General features: G+C 52.4%; 1 protein-coding gene across 1 annotated transcript in view; it reads left to right on the top strand.

Annotated features, from left to right (window-relative positions):
* The window catches only part of ABCA4 (ATP binding cassette subfamily A member 4), a 134,399-nt gene that overhangs the window by 67,372 nt on the left and 47,673 nt on the right, over window positions 1-19,354 (top strand). Inside the window, exons 15-24 of the mRNA XM_062193442.1 lie at window positions 2,402-2,623; window positions 4,421-4,625; window positions 6,563-6,628; window positions 8,973-9,062; window positions 10,700-10,874; window positions 12,940-13,071; window positions 13,919-14,058; window positions 14,489-14,626; window positions 15,529-15,722; window positions 17,119-17,203. Coding sequence (XP_062049426.1) covers window positions 2,402-2,623; window positions 4,421-4,625; window positions 6,563-6,628; window positions 8,973-9,062; window positions 10,700-10,874; window positions 12,940-13,071; window positions 13,919-14,058; window positions 14,489-14,626; window positions 15,529-15,722; window positions 17,119-17,203 — 1,447 coding nt within the window. The remainder of the gene's footprint in view (window positions 1-2,401; window positions 2,624-4,420; window positions 4,626-6,562; window positions 6,629-8,972; window positions 9,063-10,699; window positions 10,875-12,939; window positions 13,072-13,918; window positions 14,059-14,488; window positions 14,627-15,528; window positions 15,723-17,118; window positions 17,204-19,354) is intronic.

Here is a 19,354-nt window from a genome sequence, read left to right as displayed (position 1 = left end):
CACTGGTTCACTCCCCAAATGGCCGCAATGGCCAAGGCTGGGCCAGGTTGAAGCCAGGAGCCAGGAGCTTCTTCCAGATCTCTGGCATGGGTGCACGGGCCCAAGCACTTGGGCCATCTTTTGCTGCTTTCCCAGGCCATTAGCAGGGAGCTGGATCAGAAGTGGAGTAGTTGGGACTCAAACCAGCACCCTTATGGGATGCCAGTGTTGCAGGTGGTAGCTTTCCCTGTTGTGCCACAAAATGCCAGCCCTGACTGCATTCTTCAAATACCAATAACTATCTTCAAGGTCCTCCAGCCAAAAGTCACAGGTTCAGCCAGGGATTTGTTTTTTATGGAATTGCACATGATTAAGGAAGAGATCTGAGGCTCTCCAAGATGATGCAGGGTACTTATTGACACATAAAATCAGGAACACCAAGTCTTGATTTTGTCTTTAGCTAAGCAGGATCTCTTCCATGCCGCTTTGTCGCCTTGTTTTCTACATCTCAAAAAACCTGTTCTGTCCAGGCCCAACAGGCAGGAGAGAGTGCCCATCCGCTAACCTTTTGCAGGCTCATCACAGATACTGCTAATTGGTTTCTTTTCTATGGAAAGGAACCTATTCGTGAAATGAGCCTGTTTGTCCTCTTATGTTCCTGAAGGAAGCATGGGTTGATTTGTTTTCAAAGATGTGTTTAAAGGGTACGACTCATGGCATGCCTGTGGTAGAGGAGACCTAAGAAGGTCTCATACATTTGAACATCTCAGTGCATCCTAGAGTATACTTAGGCAGTAGCTTGCTGAGCACAAGTTGCTAGTGTGGCACTGTTTTCTACCTAGCCAAGGCTACTCCCCTTGTTGTGACAGATGCAGAGTGTCGCCTGCAGGTTCTATGATATTTATGTTTACAATGTTCATGGACAGGGAGGATCCATCCACTTCCAAGTGATTTGGATTAATTCCTGTCACTCAACTGCGTGAGTGACCAGTCTTGGAATACAAATGTGTATGATGGCGTCAGAAAGCCAGGCCCTAGGCACAGTGCCGACCTGTGAGCAGCTCCCGACCCCTCTTCCGTCCCTCATCTGCTTGGTGCTGTTGATGCTCCATGACCCCTGCTCAGGGCTTCTTTCCAGGCTCTCGGTATATTCTCAGCACTATCACCCTCTTACCAAGGCCCAGCTCACTTCACATAAATAATGACTGTTACAAAATAAATCTAGGCACATTAAATTTTTTTAACATTTTATCTTAGTTCTAAATTCGTGAGGTAGTAATACAGAGTTCCTATATACCCCTTACCGTACTTCTATTATTAACACCTCATATTAGTATCTTTGCCACAATTAATGTACCACGTCCAGCTTCCCCTATTTTTTTTAAATCTAAACTCTTTTTTATCCCTCCCATACTCCAGTAATTGATATTCTGTTTCAGATTGGGGTTGTTTTTTTCATGGGTTTTTTTTTAGGTTTTTTGAACGTGAGCTCCCACATATAAGAGAGGGCATGTTTTTTGTCTTTCTGTATCTGGCTTATTTCATGCAACATAATGATGTCCTCCAGTTCCATCCATGAAAATTTTAATGAGCTGATTCGTGTAAACAGCAGTTTATGAATTGGGCAGTTCCTGACCACAACTGCTCGAGGGCTCTGAAGTCTCCACTGAAGGGGACACAGAAGCAAAGACAAAGAAATATTTGGTGGAAGGGGAAGTCCCTGGTTCACGGTTAATTATGGCTTCTGAGTAAGTTACTGGAGTTGGGCTTTAGTTTGCTTATGCGGGAACCCAGAATGTTGGGGCCTCTAGGCTAATGGTCTCCTAATTCATTTTTTACTTTTTTTTACTTCTTTGAAAGGCAGACATAGAGAGACAGAGGCAGACAAAGAAATCTGCCATCTGATGGTTCACCCCCTAAATGCCTGCAACAGCCAGAACTGGGCCAGGTGAAGTCAGGAGTTGAACACTTAACTGGGTCTCCCACATAGAAGGCAAGGAGCCAAGTCCGTGGGCCATCACCTGTTACCTCCTAGGGTGCACATTAGCAGGAAGCTGGAATCAGGAGAGGAGCCAGGACTCAAACCCAGGCACTCTGATATACGATGTAGGCATCTCAAGCAGTGTCTTAATCACTGTGCCAAACTCCCCTCCCCCCAGTTAATGTTCTTTCCCATGGCTAATGACTGGTAAGCAACATGAGGTGCCGTCCCTCCCAGGGAAAATGGCGTGCATTGGCTTGAAGGAGCTCAGCACCCCGAGTCTGCGCTATGGAATCCAGGCACTAATAAGGGGCTGGTGGGAGAGACCCTCCCAAGGCAGAGGGCTTCGGGGCACCCGGTGTCACGATGCAGTGGTCACCCCCGTGGAGGGTGGTGCCCTGGACCTGGGTGGGATTGCTGACGCGGTCTCTTTGCTTCCAGCATGGGAGAATCCTCCACTACAGCGATCCGTTCATCCTGTTCCTGTTCCTGTTGGCTTTCTCCACGGCCACCATCATGCAGTGCTTCCTGCTCAGCACCTTCTTCTCCAAAGCCAGCCTGGCAGCAGCCTGCAGCGGCGTCATCTACTTCACGCTCTACCTGCCCCACATCCTGTGCTTCGCCTGGCAGGACCGTCTGACAGCCGAGCTGAAGAAGGCTGCGGTGAGGGACACTGGACTCGGGCCAGACTGTGGCGCGGTTCCTCTTGGGGGTCTGAGGCAGTCCTGAAGGCCAGCCACCCTCTCAGGGCGTCTGCTCTACCTTTGGATGCAAAAGGACACAAGGTTCAAAGGTTAATGTAAGGTTAAGAGGTGCAAGGGCAAGAGAGGGAGTGGTCTCACCTTGAGCATCCGAGCAGTTACTCCACACCACACCTGCTCTGTTTTCCTGCCCTTGGAAGTCCCTGGAAAACCGGTCAGCTCAGGGGCCCCTGGGCTTATCCACAAGAGAAGAACAAGGGGGACCCATTTCACTGGCTTTTCTTTCCCTGCTATTTGAAAAGAATCAGAAAGGAGGAGCTTGCCCGCTTACTGCCTGTCCAGAAACATGCATCCATGAGTTTAAAATGGTCGTTATGCTCTAAAGGAATTGGACTTGCTCTACATGGGCTTTTGATATGGCCTGCTGGTGCACCGAGAAAGCCAGCAGGCTAAGCCCGTGCAGAGTCCACTCCCTCCCTGGGAGAGGACTCCAGAGCTTGACTTTTGATCGCCAGAAAAACCTCCTGGTTCATGATGCCCAAACTAACCGCACTGTCTTTTTTTTTTTTTTTTTTCTCCCCCTCATCCTTTTCAACTGGGTTATTTCTGCTCTCATTAGCCCAGGCAAATCAGCCTCAGGCCCTGGAGGGTACAGTTCTCCATGTCATCCAGAATTTTCCTGTCTCTGTACCGTAGGGACAAGAAAGGATGATGCTGGCCCCTGGCTGGGCAAGATGTAAAGTCTAACTTGTCCTCACGGCTCCAGCATATTTGACTCCAGAGCTGCCAGGGCATCTCCTTTTGTTTCTCCTGCTAAGTAAGAAATTAATTGCAGCCATTTATAGCTCCCAGTTTTCAAAGATGATCACAGTAGCTGGTAGTGAGAAGTCCTGTGACTCAGCCTGTGGGCAGAACTGGGCTATTTTGGTAGTCACTGGGTAAACAGACACTACTTGGAAGCCTTCGGCTAGCGTCTTGGATGTGTAGATCTACTGCGAAGCTATGGGTCTGGCAATGGCGAGGACCAGAGCTGGGCTGGGGTTTCTACAGCAGTGTTTGTACATGTGTAGTGAGAGGAGCCCTGCCCTTTGCAGAAAGACTCTCTGGCATCTACCCAGGGCCCTCCCAACCGCAGGGACCTCTGCTCAGAGGAAATGGGTCAGCAAATCCCCCTGCCTTTGGTTTCGTGCCTTGGTTGGGAAACGTTCCCTTCAGACCTCCCACCCTGCATCTTCGTGCTCAGTTGACTTGTTCTCCACACAGAGATCCTAAGAAAGGAATAGTCCCCAGCCTAGAGATGGGGACAGTCCTAGTCCATGTCATCTGAGGCTTTTCTCTGATAGACCTCAGGAGGTCACAAGCCCATCCCCTAGCGTGCCCTGGAAGCCTGAAGACTGTGGACCCTTCCAGTAAGAGTGTCACACAGCAGCTAAAGTCAGCTGTGCTCTTACAAAAGAGGTAGCAGAGGGAATGAGAGCACCTTTGGGCCTCTCCTGTGCGATGCTGGGTGCTGTTTGTCTTCCCCTTTACCCTGTAGCTCAACTATGTCCCATCTAACAGGTGAGGGATAGCCCCATGGGTGTTGGGCAGAGGTCCTTGGGGCCTGAGAGGCATTCCCAGAATCCTCTTCCTGTGGGAGCTCTGCCTTATGCTCAGATGAAACATGGACTTCTGGCCCTCTTCCCTCACTGTGACATCCGGGTGCCGTTGGGTGGTAAAAGACCTGCTTAGCGTCTGTGCTCCGCTTGCCCCACTGCAGAGTCTGCTGTCTCCTGTAGCGTTTGGGTTTGGCACTGAGTACCTGGTTCGCTTTGAAGAGCAAGGCCTGGGGCTGCAGTGGAGCAACATCGGGAACAGCCCCATGGAAGGGGATGAATTCAGCTTCCTGCTGTCCATGAAGATGATGCTCTTTGATGCTGCTCTCTACGGCTTGCTTGCCTGGTACCTGGACCAGGTGTTCCCAGGTCAGTGTCTCCCTCCATAGAGTAACGGTGATCTGGATCTTCAGATCTGCCACCACCACCGCCTTCATCTAGCATCAAGTGCGTCCCTTCTGTGCTCTTTGAATTTTGTTTCTCAGAACTAACGTTTGAAATTCAAATGTAGAAGTCAAAAATCCACCACCAAATCCTATTGGCTCTGCTTTCGAAACAGATCTACAGTCTGCTCCTTTGTCAACTTCACTACCCAGAACAAGCCTCTATCTTGTACTATCACCTCCAACTGTATTCAGAGAGATCCTTCCAGAATCCAAGTCACGCGGCAGCAGCCCTCTCTGTTCCAATCCCTCCAGTTGACTTTTCTTCTCATTCAGAGTGAAAAGCAGTGGCCCAGCCCTGGCCTGCAGGATGCCTCATTATCTGGCCTCACCTCACACCCTCCATTCTCCATGTTTCTCTGCTCCAGCCACATCAGCCTCCTCACTAACTATGCAACACCCCAAGCACATTCCCGCCTCAGGGCCTCTGCACCTGCTCTTCTCACAGAGGCCTGTTTCACACCCACCCCACCCCACATATCTGCAGGCTTGCTTCCTCCCTCGTTGGAGTCTCTGTCTTCTCACAGGAATCTTTCCAGAAGGAAGATATCTTGATACCCATTGCTGCAGAGCCCCTGTCCTGCCTCCTCCTCACATTTTGGAGACTCATCACCACCTGACCTGATGGATCTTTCTATGGTGTTCATTGACTGCACCCTTAGCAGCGGAGCCATGGGAGCAGGCATCTGGTCTGTTTCACTCACTGTGATAATTCCAGTGCCCAGAACAGTGCCTGACATTCAGTGGGCACTGAATAAATATCTCACCAACCTGCAGCATAGAGAAGAAGCTCTTGGGTCAAAGTGGCTGCTGTGCAGTTGTGTAATTACCCTGTATAAAATCAGATTTCCCTGAAGAATAGCATTTCCTCATAGCTGGAGAAGCCCCATCTTTCTTTGAATGGTCTCTGCTTCAGCCAGCAGCCTGCTTGTCCTGTGACAGCTCACCAACCCAAAGTTTTCCAAATCTTGTCGTCCCAGGGTTTTTATAATCAGGTCTCCAACTGGGCCACTGGAAGGAGATACGATAAATGAAAATTGGATTCAAATTAAAACTTGTGCATAATTCAAGAGCTTTCTTTTAGCCTAGTTGACTTTCATTGCTCAACAACTGTTCACTGAGCAGCCCTACGGGCGAGGCTCAGCAGGGCCAGGTTCTGGGTGCAGAGGGATGGAAAAGATAGACCCACAAAAGCCAATGAGACACGTGACAACAGCTATTTGAAAAGCAAAGACGGTGTGTTCAGGAAACCAACGTTTTTGTAGGCAGCAACACTTGCAAAGAGATTTTTTTTTTTTTTTTGAAACCCAGATGGATCCAGTAGAACTGGGGTGGGAGGTTTAAGAACAGTGACCTGAGACCCAGATTCCCTGAGCTGGAATTCCTGTGTGCCTCTGCAGTCAGCTGTGGCCTGGGACAGATGGCTCAAACTCGGCTGCACCTTGGTTTCTTTCTTTGCAAGAACAAGTTTATAACCTATTTCCTGGGGTTGTTTTGAGGACTAAGGCATTTAACACATGGAAAGAGCATCCAACAAATGTTAGTGATTATCCCTGTTATCATTATCTGGCAAGAGCTGAAAAAGGACATGATTTAATTCTTTAATAAAATATTTTCTTGGAAAACACTGATGTCAACCAAGATCGTCAGTCTTAGTATTGCTGGTAACACCCGAAAAACATGACCTTTTGGATTAAAACAGGTTGGAAAGAGTGGTCTTTATGGCCTCCTGGTGGTCTGGGAAGTGTAAAATCGATAGTTACAATTTAAGATTTAGATAAACAGGTTCTAGGTCTTAGAGAACTCTGATAGGGTGGGACAGGGAGACTACCTGGACTTTTCTCTTTATTTGTTTGTTTTTAGGGGACCACGGAACCCCACTTCCTTGGTACTTCCTTCTACAAGAGTCTTACTGGCTCGGTGGTGAAGGTGAGTTATTTAAAACTTAAGCCTTAATATCTGAAACCGGCTGCTGGAGTCAGGTGCAAGATATGTGTGCTTGTGGCCATGGCCCTTCGCCTGAAGGACATCATTCTTGATCATTCGGCTGCCTCCTGGAGGTTCCGCCACTGCCATGCTGGGAGCCTACCATTCATGAATCTCTTGGCTAAAGTAAAAGAATGGATAGATTCTTAGATCCTGTATGACTTGTCCCACTGGCTTAAATTGCCCTATTCATAGAAAGCCAAACCACTTTGGGGTGCAAAGGATTTTTGCAACTTCTCAGAGTAAATCTGAGATTGGGCGCGTCATGAGGGACACGTGGCATTCAGACTCCGCTGCCTCCCCTCCTGCTTTCGGATTCCTGTCCACCTTTAAGAAATATAAACTCATTCATTCTCCCAAGACAAGACTCATCCAGAGCCTGAGGCAGATCTGTTGACCTTCAAGGCAAATACTTGCAGGCTGTCCAAGTGGTGCTCCTTCTGGCCACCAGGGAAAGGCTAAGAGGGCATTGGCCCACAGTGCATCTTAAATCAAGTTTACCTCTCCTGCTGAACAACACAGGAGGCCTGGGGAAAGTCTTACAAGGGGTGAGGAGGGGCGCACACTCTTGTGAGATCTGAGAAGGAGCTGAGACCCAGGGGCTGCCTTGGAACCGGGAGATTCTGGAACCAAAGGGAACACTTTCCGATACATCGCTCACCACCTGCTCCTTGCTTCGCATCCTTGGGCCCGGGCCAGGATTTAGCCTTTAAACCCTGACATAGCTGTTTGTTTTCTCCAGGGGATTAGTCTTGGGCTTTAAAAGCCTTGGGCAGGTTGTTTTGTTTTGTTTTGTTTTTGATGGTTCAAACAAACAGCCCTTCAACAGTTCAGTGTTTTTCCATTATATTAGTTTGTCCATGGTATCTATTAACTTTTAAATTACCATAATACAGTTATCATCCCACCACCAATGGGAATTTTCAACCCAGGAGTGTGTTCTGGGAACATTTCAATGTCAGAAACTCTGGGGCCTTGTGGGCATTTCCCCTACACCCTCCCATCTCAACCAATACTCAGCCTTTCAAGAAAATAAAGTAGGCTAAAGAAATATGCTCCTTCCAAGGTGAATCCAGATACAGCTGAGGGCAGCAGCCAGATGGTTTTTGCCTGTCTCACAGGCTAGACCAAAAACGATTCCTGAAATGCTCTGAAATCTGCAAAGAGCTGAGTCTCTCCGCCTTGCCCCCTCCTTTCATGGAGGGAGAGGGGGAGCCCAGGAGGTGTCAGGGTCTTGTGCAGGGTCTCAGGATAAAATCTGGACTTGGACTCATTTCCTGGGAGCTGCTCACTGCAGTGACGAAGCTACTTAGAAGGCTGTTTGCCCTTGCTGTTCTATTACACACGTGTGCAGGATGGTAGCTAGCCAGGCAGGCAGAGGAGTTGAGGGCGAGCGGAGGCAGACATGCTGAAGGGGGCACCTCCCTGACCAGCAGGCCCACTGCACTTCCTGCAATTCAGGGGAGGGCAGAGAGGCCCTGGTGGCTGCTGCATTAAGAAATCTGGCCCTGCTTACACAGGTGCGCATGAGACCCGAGCCTTGAGAGGCTGGGCGACAGTGGCTTCCTCCTGCCCCTGCTTCCTCTCTGGCTGCCTGGTCCTTCTGCTCCTCTTCCCCTTCCAGGATGTCCTGGAGGCCTTTCCAACCAAATTGTGCATGCGTGTGCGTCCGTGTGTGTGTGTGTGTGTGTGATGGTTTCATGCCACACGCCAGTTTGTCCAGGCTCGTACCCCCACCTCACCATTAATCCCGAGACAGCTGAAGGCCCATGCGGTGTACTTTGCGGGTGAGCCATTTCTCCAGCTGTAACTGAAGCCGGCTGCCCATCATGGCACCTCGAACAGATCTGCAGTCAAGGTCCACCATGACCTTGACGTACCTGGAACTGGGGTGAATAGCACTGGTGATGGGCCAAAGAAAATGAACTCCCTTCAAATCCAATCCGAGTTTTGTCTGTTCTTTTCAAATCACAATGTCTAACATTGTGGGCCCCTCCTGGCCCGTGAAGAGAATGAGGTGAAACTGTCGGCCTCAAGCTCTTGTTAACAAAACTCCTTCTGGGCTGGACAAAGATTGCCCAGTCAGGGCCGGGGTGCTTCCCCACCTCTCGCAGGTCAGAAGCTGGGAGGGGTCCCTGCACGGGGCGAGCTCACGGGAGACATGGACTCAGCCTCCTGTCTTCCTGCGGCAGTGGGCGACTCCTCAGCCACCCTCCTTCTCCCCTCCCCGCCTTCTCGGGTTCTCGGCTCTCCTGTGGAGAGTAACGTTGGCTTCTGGTTGGTGCAGGGTGTTCAACCAGAGAAGAAAGGGCCCTGGAAAAGACTGAGCCCATAACCGAGGAGATGGAGGACCCGGAACACCCCGGAGGAGCAAATGGTAAAACCCCAATAAAAAACACGAGCAGAGGCAAGGAGGAGAGCCCTGACCCCCTCCTCCCACAAGGGCCAGGGCCAACCCCGCTCAGCCAAGGGTGGAGGAGGGAATGTGGGCAGCGCTAAGCCCGAGCCTTCCGCCAGGGTCCGGCGGCACGTGTGCAGACTGAAGGGCCCAGGCCAGACGTGAACACATATTTCCTGGAGCATGTGGTGGGTTTGTGCCCTTGTTAGGCAAATCCCCAGCGAGTCCCACAAACGTGCTGACTTCCGAGGATTTAGCAAGAACAATAACTGGGGTCACTGGGACAGAAAGCGGATATGAGCTGCAAGGAAAGACAAAAATAAATGCTTCTGTGTATGAGGGGAGCTGCCGAGCCTTCGCTGCTGGGTTACCAATCCTGCAGCCCATTCATTGGGATCAGCAGCAGGTTTTCCTGACGGTGGAAGTTACCTCTTCGTTCCCGAGCTGACGGACCAGGCCCACAAGGGCTGTTCCCCGGGCCTTTCCTGCCCTGCCCTTAACTCTGGAACTGATTCTGTCTCCTAAGGTTTTTCAGTCCCTAAGCCTATGCTTTGCTCTGAGGACGCCAAAAGGCTTCAGGTTGAGAGAGGCACATGGTCTCTGGACTTGACCTTGCGTGAGAGGCTGTGCCATTCCAGAAAGCTCACAGAGCTGGTTTGCAGGCAGCAGGTGCTCTAGAAGCCATTCCTCCACAAGGAGAGTGACAGGGCTGCCACCTGGGGCCTGGGAACCGGCCCCACGTCAGCCCCAGGCAGGGCCAGGAGGCACACGGGAAGCAACAAAGGAATCACACACACACACACACACACGCAGCGGTCAGTTGCTCAGAACTGCCATATTGAGGTGACAAAGTTGTGCCCTGCAGCACAATTGGAAACAGGGAGAGACTGGGGGCCGGAGAGACGCCATGTACGCACTGAGGGTCTGCTCTGCAGCGAGCATGGGGGGTTTGAGAGTCAGTGATGAGGAAGAAGGGACTGTCCTACCCACCAGTCCACTGGGAACCTCGGGTCCTGGGAGGCGAGAAGCCCATTTCAGTGGAAGTTGACCCAGACCTGAGCCAAGACAACTGGGAGGAGAATGGTGGTGCCGGGTATGGGCTCCAGGGGGACTGAAGGAAAAGGTGGTTTGGGGAAGGGGAGGGGCCGAACGGCTAGCACCAGCACGTGAGAATCCCCAGCATCCCATTGGAGGCCGGCGTAGGGCTGGCTCCCCACAGACACCGAGGGCACGCTGATGAGTGTGTGCTCAGGGTTCGAATCCCAGTGCTGCCACTCAGGAGCTGCGTCACCTGGATAGGACACTCGGGTGATGTCTGTGTTTTAGGAATGCTATCTAGAGAAGTGGCTGTCCTATCAGTCCCTCAGAGCTGCTAGCAGGGTGCAAGGAGGTAACGCATGGAAGGCACTAGAAATGGTGCATGGTGCGTAGTACGTGCTAAATAAATGTTTGATGCTATCATCACTACTGTTCTGAGGTTTTCCTTGCAATGGTCATGGCTGAGGCCATAGGAGCAGGAAAATGGCCAGGCAGAAGACATGGTTTTAAGAAAGAACTGTGGGGACAGTGTCCGTGATGGCCTCGTGATGGCCACATTCATTGTTTTTTCCTCCAAGACTCCTTCTTTGAACGTGAGCTCCCGGGGTTGGTTCCTGGGGTATGTGTGAAGAATCTGGTGAAGATTTTTGAGCCCTTTGGCCGGCCGGCCGTGGACCGCCTTAACATTACCTTCTATGAGAACCAGATCACCGCCTTCCTTGGTCACAACGGCGCCGGGAAGACCACCACCTTGTGAGTGCCCTGCCGGGAGGCTGATCACAGCCCTGCTACCCATCACTCCCCGGCTTTGTTCCTTCCCTGTTTGGCCACAGTCCACGCTTGCCCATACACTCTATATTTGGGGTTCCGAGAACTTGTGAAGCTCCCTCACAAATATTGTTGTATTTCATCCTCACCAGAAGCCTGGTAGGTGGTGGCTTGTGGCAGAGGGAGAAGCCACCCCGCTTGCAATGACAGCAGCCCATAGTGGAGTGCCTGGGTTTGAATCCCACCTCTGCTTCTGATCCAGCTCCCTGCTAATGTGCGCTCTGGGAGGCAGCAGATGAAGGCCCGAGTACTTGGTTCCTGCAACCCAGGTGGGAGACTCTGGGCTCCTGGCTTCAACCTGGCCCAGCCCTGGCTATTGTGGGCATTTGGGGACCGAACCAGTAATTGAAAGTGCTCTCTCTCGCTCTCACTCTCTCTCATGTACACACACACACACAGCCTTTAAAATATATAAATGAATAAATCATAAAATTGAAGAAGTCCGAGAGGGAGATGGGTAAGTTTATTGCCCCTTTACATGGATACTGTAAGAGTTGAAGTGACTTTCCTGAGTCCACCAGATTTAATGGCTCAGTGGCACGAGAGCCAGGTCCTCCCACCAACATTGCCTCTTGTTTCCACGCTTGAGTCCCTTACCTGACCCCCAGCCTCCCCAGTGTTTCTGTCACATGCGGTGGTGACACGGTCATGGCCATCACCCCACACCCTGTCCATTCCCCGAACCGCCCCACGTGGGGTCTGCGGGATAGTACTTAATACCAATAGGCATTGCTTCTGCTACCAATGATCTGATAGATTTCAGCTTCAACCTGGGGCTCGGGGGAGGCTTGCTCAGGGTTAGGGAGACAGTAAAAAGCAGGCAGAGTCCAGAGGGGCCTGTGGGGTAACAGCAGGGACCTCTCAGACCAGAAGGCTCCCCGGCTTCTCCGAGGGGCCCTGAGCGTCAGGTTTTCCCAGGGAAAGGCAGATGTGGAGCCCCTGGGAGACAGCCGCCACAGTGATCCCGCCTCCCAGGCCTCTGGCTTCTAGCAGAGCCCCAGGAAGGAACAGCAGTGTCCACCCTGCTCTGGAATGCGCTCGGGCGGGGTTCTGCGCTAATGGAATGTGGGGCTGGTGCCATTGCATTTGGTTCTGTTTCCCTCTAGTGGTTGATGGACAGGGGTTTCAGCTTCTGAGTCCAAGTCTGGAGAGCTGGAGATAGCAGGGGAACTCAGGGACAGAACGGGGCGTGGCAGCTCTAGAGCCAAGGGATCTCTCTCCTCGTTCAACCAATATGGCTGGAGAGCTACAGCCTCCACCCAGGACCCAGGCTCCCCAGGGGCAAACCCAGCACTTCCTCAACTGCTGAAATGCAGCTTCCCCTGGGGGATGGAAGCACCAGGTCTAATAAGAGTGGCACGGATGTTTAACTTCAGGCTGCTGCTGTTCTGAGTGTCCTACCTCTTCCCCCTCATTTGGTCCTCTCAGCAACCCAAGGAGGCAGGAGGCAGGAGTCACTAGCTCCTCTTTTGCAAAAGAAGCCCGACGTAGCTTGTGGGCTTTGGATCCAGTGTGATGGTGGCAGTGGTAACTGCCCCGCCTTCTGCAATCAGTCAATAAATGCACAATGAATGCCTGGTTGTGCTTCTCACTGCTGCCACCGGGACCTCGCCCTGTGGCTTTGTCGCGGCACCCACGACTGCTCACCTAGCAGGCACGGCATTGAGCCATGCGGTGGCCCCTCTGGTCACAGGCACTGGGATGGACGAGTGGGGGGCCACCTGTTCTGAAGCTGGGGCCCACAGAGGCCTCTCGGCACCTGCCTGGGACCACTGGGAGTTAAGCAGAGCTTAGAAGGAAAGCAGACGTGGTCCTCTGTATCAGGGCCTGGGTGGACATCCCGTGGCTAAGCCCTGCATGGGAAACTGGGGGTCCCCGTCGCTGGTGATGGCCTGGATTTGAGTATGAGCCACCAGCAGGGGTCCCCGCAGGTGTCTTCACCAACCCTGATGCAGTGACGTCTCCTCACCACCACCCCTGGGTTTGGCAGATCCATCCTAACGGGTCTGTTGCCGCCGACGGCGGGCACAGTGCTCATCGGAGGAAAGGACATTGAAACCAGCCTGGATGCCATCCGGCGGAGCCTCGGCATGTGCCCCCAGCACAACATCCTCTTCCACCAGTGAGTAAAACAGGAGCCGAGACGGCCCCAACATGCGTGTCCTCTGCGGCCCAGCCGGGGTGTTGGGTCTGGACCCAGGCAGGGATGCACCTGTTTGGGTCCCCCATGGTCAAAGCCCTTGGTCCTGCCTGCACTGAGAACTGTGCCTCTGGCGCTCAGAGCTGAGGTCCCCTGCCTCAGAGAGTGATGCCGGCTTCCCCCCACCAGTAGCCGTGCCCTAGTTCCTGTGCTCGGCCCCAAAACACTTCCTGTCGGGGACCAGGCATGGAGACCATCGTGTGCTTTCCCTTGGAAGTCCCAGGCTGAAGACCCGAAAGCTTTTCAGTTTTTTTTTTTCCCCATTAAAATTTTTTCTTTCTTATTGAGAAAATCTACGTATACTCACTGAGAAGAAAGAGGGAATGAGGGAAGGAGGAAATATAGATAAACAAAAGGAGTAAAAGTCACCTGCAATTTCACCAGCCAGAGATAACCACCGTTAACATCTAGTATACTTTTTGGGGACCTTCTCCTATACATGTATAGGCAGACATATTTTTAAACTACAAAGGAGAATAAAACTATGCATATAAATGTGTTACCTGTTATTTTTAGCTGCTGTCATGTCATTACATATTCTCCCATAAAATATTTTGATTATTTGTGGATTATTCCACTGTGTGAGTGAACTCCATAGCCATGGCTTCTTGCTAGGTATTTAGTCAGGGTCCGTTGTTTGTTCTGTGTCATAACCAACACCACGATGGCAATCCTGGTCGCTAAAATGCTAGTTCTCCTCTCTACTCCGGGAGGTAAGCTGCTGGCGGTGGCATTGCCGAGCCTCGCTCTCCTTGTCCTGCCCCCGCAGCCTCACAGTGGCCGAGCACATCCTGTTCTACGCCCAGCTGAAAGGGAGGTCCTGGGAGGAGGCCCAGCTGGAGATGGAAGCCATGCTGGAGGACACGGGCCTCCACCACAAGAGGAACGAGGAAGCTCAGGATCTCTCAGGTGCTTGGCACTGGGCTGCAGATGACACACCAGGCCTTTCCTGTGCCCGGGAGGCAGGGGGAGGCTGGTAACGGAGGGCTCCCAGCAACGGGAACACTCTGAGAGGTTAATCCGAGGCTCTAGGAGCTGCCCACCCCTGGTCCATGTCCAACACGCGGCTCTGTCTTGCAGCAGCCTGGGCTCATGTGTGCCGATGTCTGTGTGTTCAGATTCAAAGACCTTCAAATGGTCGGGTCCCAGGAGGCAAGCGTTGCCTTTGCTGTGTTGCGAGGCCTGGCCACCGCTGGGGCTTCAAACACCACATCAGCTTTGAAGGTGGCAGCCTAGTTGCTCCAGATTCGAGCTCCCCCCACTTCTGCTGCCAGCCCCCAGGCCTTCCTCCCTCCTGTCCCACACAGCCCTGTGACCTCCAGCTTCTCTGTGTTTCCAGGCGGCATGCAGAGGAAGCTGTCGGTCGCCATCGCATTTGTGGGAGAGGCCAAGGTGGTCGTCCTGGATGAACCCACCTCGGGGGTGGACCCCTACTCCAGACGCTCCATCTGGGACCTGCTCCTGAAGTACCGCCCAGGTAGTAACAGCCATGGCTCGCGCCCTGTGCTCGCACGCAGACTTCCCCGTGGGCCCCACTGTCACACCTGGCACTTTGCACAACCATACTCAGCTGGGCCTTCATCCGTGACTCTAAGCTTGAGTGCAAGCTCCAAGGCGGTTCATATACATCTGACCATGGAGTCGCTGAAGGGTCAGCCCACCACCCAAAGATTCCCCGAAAGTTCTGTCAGCCTGCAGTGCCCCTGTGTGGAGCAAGGGGTGCAGCTCTAGGAGAAATTTCCTTTTGACTACGGGGACCCAAGTCAGCTGCACCCATCCTGAGCCACCTAACGGCTGCGGGGTGGCCATGGGAATGTCTCAGAATGGGCGTTCTCTATCATGGCACCTCCCAGACAGAGGCGGAGCAGCAGGCAGAGCTCAGAGTGCCCGTGTGGAAGTGCGGCCCAGCCCCGTGGTCCAGCTGGACCCTTCCCCTCCCCCTGCTGCTCAGCATCCTGCACGCCTTTCGCCGATGGTCACCATCACAACTCCTCATTGCTGTCGTCTTCTCCTGACATCTCCTGGCCATGAGAGCAGGCGTGTGCGTCGTGCATGCTTCCTTACAAATATTGTGAACGCAGTGCTTAGTGATCCAGAGAGCACAGGGCGTATATGGAGCTCAGTAGCCGCTGGCTAACAGATGGGCCCCCCCTGTGGCGGTCCACTTGAATCAGAGCCTGTGCTTAGTGTGGGTGACGGCGCTCTGCGGTTCTTGTCCCGATCCTAACATTCCACAGGGCCATCCTGCAGAATCAGCCCCTCCTCCGCCGTTTTCTCTTTATTAAGCCCCTGTTTTTGTGACTGCACAACTGAGCATCGTGTACCCACCACCCCTAGCCCAGGCTCTGCCTGGTGACGCCCCCTCCCCCACGCCTGCAGGCAGAACCATCATCATGTCCACTCACCACATGGACGAGGCTGACCTGCTCGGGGACCGCATTGCCATCATCTCCCAGGGAAGGCTCTACTGCTCGGGCACGCCCCTCTTCCTGAAGAACTGCTTTGGCACGGGCTTCTACTTGACCTTGGTGCGCAAGATGAGAAACATCCAGAGCCAAGGAGGAGGCTGTGAGGTGCGTGTGGCAGGGAGGCGGGGCCGCTCTGACCGTCAGCCCTGGCTTTGTCTCAGACACCGTCTGCAGGCATTGTCAGTCCACACGTTCCAAACCCTGCTGCAGAGGTGCGGTACCCAAAGTGAGACAGCTAGTTCTAGAGGACCTGAGATTATTACACGCCAGTATCCCAAATCACGTATGTGGTTTAACTGGTGCCACGTAGAAATAAGTGACTCACTCTGCAAGGTTAGACTCCTTGAAGAGGACTAAGGCATCCACTATTGCATGCCCACATTCGTGTTCCCAGACTAACCCTGAGTTCCAGTGGTCAATGAAGGCAGAGGAAAAACCTGCTGGGGAGCTGTCCCCGACAACTGACAAAGCCAGAATGTACAGCCGGCGCCGTGGCTCACTAGGCTAATCCTCCACCTGTGGTGCCAGTTCTAGTTCCAGTTGGGGCGCTGGATTCTGTCCTGGTTGCTCCTCTTCCAGTCCAGCTCTCTGCTGTAGCCCGGGAGGGCAGTGGAAGATGGCCCAAGTGCTTGGGCCCTGGACCCGCATGGGAGACCAGGAGGAAGCACCTGGTGCCTGGCTTCGGATTGGCGCAGTGCACCAGCCATAGTGGCCATTGGGGGGGATGAACCAACAGAAGGAAGACCTTTCTCTCTGTCTCTCTCTCTCTCACTAACTCTGCCTGTCAAAAAAAAAAAAAAAAAAAAAAAAAAAAAAAAACAGAATGTACCAAGCAGCAGGGAACACTTAGCAAGCCGGGAGGCTCGGGAGGCTGTCTAGGCTATGCAGTGGACAAACAGTGCCACCCTAGGCGAATCACCTGATTCTCATTGTTGGATTTCCCCCCACATGGAATAGCAAGCCAACCGTCCTGGCTTCTGCTCCTTAGGCACAGGGAGAGGCCCCATGGGCTTACATATTGCGAATGTGCTCCAGCCTTGCTGAGAGCCTGAGAGCCAGCGCCGCTCACGGCCAGACTGTCACAAGCGCGGCCCTCAGCTTTCTCTCCGCCTGTGGTGGAGGTGTCAGGCTGCTCTCGGTGTTCCTGTCCCGGGCAGACATTTCCACAGCTCCGTGTGCGTCCTTGCAGAGGGCAGGCGGGAGAGGAGCAGGGAGCCTCGCACAGGCAGGACCCACAGCTGTCTCGTGATTAACGACGAGCCAAAGGGATCTTTGAGGTTATGGCTCTCTCTGTGCCTGACTCACACACTCTCCAGGATCAAGTCCAGTGGTTACACCCTCAGAGGCACAGATGACTTAGTAGATTAGACAGCCAAGAAGGAATGCGGTGACCACACTGGGCGGTGAGAAACAAAGCAGGTGGTGACAGCAGTGGACACTAGGGAGATGCAATCACTGAAGTGACGTGGGTCTGTCAGTCATTCCTGTCCATCTGTTGCAGGCGACCTGCAGCTGTGTGTCCAAGGGCGTCTCCAGCAGGTGTCCAGCACGCACTGATGAGATGACCTCGGAGCAAGCCTTGGACGGTGAGGACCGGGGTGGGCCAGGCCTCGCTCTTGTCTGGCAACCATGGCCTGGCATTGTCAGGTGTGTCCTGTCCTGATGCATCCTAATGAGAGCAAAAAGCACACCCTGTGAGCTCCTGGGGCCCCAAGGCCTGCAACTGCACATCTTTTTCTTTGAGCTTCTTTCTGCTCTTCTTCTTTCTGCCAGTTCCACATGGATTTTAAAAATCATGTACCTCATAGCCTCTCCGTTTAATGAGGAATCCAGTCTCCTGGTCACTCCACGCCCCTACTCATACTAAGCCTCCATTCCTGGAGACGGCCTTAGAGAGTGAGCCATTTTTAAAGATGTGCCATGGCGCCCCCTGGTGGAATCGTGGCAAAGCACAGCTCTTCACAGCCATTGCTTGTGCAGAAGGCGGGTCTGTAATACCACACTGCCCTGTTCACAGCTCACTGTTGTGATCCTCCCTGGAGGCAGGGTGCTTGAAGGAGACCCAGAGTGCTTACCAACAGCTCTTTCCATTCTCCATGGCTGCCCAGCCTGGCATGCTGTCCATGGTTTCAGTAAATAGAATTCCGCACACCCCGTAAATCTGCAGAGAAGCAAAGCTAAGCTTATGTACTGACCCTGGTCAGCCGAGGGGAAGGGATGCCAACACTTCAAAAAGGTCATCAAAACTGCTCAAAAACTTTTGAATTCCATGCATAGATTTTTCATAATGCACATTTACCTTAATCTTTTTGAAGACTTCATGCATGCATGGATTTCAAACATTTTTTGCACCAAAATAAACTTATCTTTTAATTCCATTCCCAGGAAATTTTTGAAGTACCCTCATCTATTTACCAAAGAAAAAAATAATTTCCTATTTAGCGTAGACCATTTCTAAACCTGAACCCTTTGCTAACCGAAACCTGATAAGCCAGGAAACCTGGACAGTGTTTATGAACTGTGCTTAAAATTGAGGGGAGATAGATACCTACAGGCAAACAGCCCCACCCGTGCATGCTGACAGAAGCTGCGGTGAGCAAAAAGCATCTTTTTAGGACATTTTTGTGTCCTTTGCCTATCTTGCTGAGAGTCTCTTCCTGCTTTTCTCCTAGGGGAATCATGGTTAATGAGCTCTATTTAAAAAAAATAAGTTCCTACTAATATGTTTAATTGCTATGGACCACCAAAATCAAGTCAGATAAGGCCTGCTGTGGTCTCTCTTAAATATTACTTCACTCCTTTAAGAAGAGTTTTCTTTGTATAGGATGGGTGTGCTGTGGACGGGGGGTGGGGAAGTGCAGTGGGTGGTTACAGCCCAAGAAAGGGAGGGGAGGTCATTGTACTCTGCGGTTAGCTCTGGGCAGGCTTGTGGTTCACACACACACACACACACACACTCCCACTCCCCTGGCCCCCCTTGCCAGGCGCTGGAAGCCCTGCTGACCCCTAGGACTACTTCTGGAAAGACTGACACACATTTAAGACACAATTCCTGGGAAGCCAGGGCTCTGGGTTCACTTCCTTCCTAAGAGAACAATGAACGTGACCCCTGGAGAGCTGCTAGGGCAGAGCTGCTTCCTCGTGTGGAGGACTCCCCAGCCTCTTTATGAAGTCATCCCAGGACCAAAGACAATCGAGTCCAATTTGCGGGTTTGACATAAAACACGAGTTCCAGTCCAGCTAAGGCGAGGCGTTGAGGTGGACAGGCACGAAATCCCAGCACATGGGTCATGGTTCACGACAAAGAACAAAAGGAATCCAGTGGTGATCCTGGCTCGGTCTAAGAGAACTGCTTTCGAAAGAGTTTTGTTCCAAGTTCCCAGAATCCCTTTCCTCTGACCTACTCCTCACAGTAATATTCTGGGGAAGGGTCTCTGCGGGTGCAGGATTTAGTTTTAGATGTAGAGTTTAGATCGTAAGCCAACACACTTTTTTAGGATTTACTTATTTATTTGAAAGGCAGTTTCAGAGAGGCAGAGGTGGAGAGAGGAAGAGAGAGGTCTTCCATCCACTGGTTCACTCCCCAGTTGGCTGCAATGGCCGGAACTGCACCAATCCGAAGCCAGGAGCCAGGAGCTTCTTCCGGGTCTCCCACGTGGGTGCAGGGACCCAAGGGCTTGGGCCGTCTTCTACTGCTTTCCCAGGCCATAGCAGAGAGCTGGATAGGAAGTGGAGCA

Source organism: Lepus europaeus, chromosome 5, assembly GCF_033115175.1.
Source record: "Lepus europaeus isolate LE1 chromosome 5, mLepTim1.pri, whole genome shotgun sequence".
Lineage (NCBI taxonomy): Eukaryota > Metazoa > Chordata > Mammalia > Lagomorpha > Leporidae > Lepus > Lepus europaeus.
Note: the sequence above shows the minus strand (reverse complement) of the source record. Positions and strands in the feature narration are given on the sequence as shown.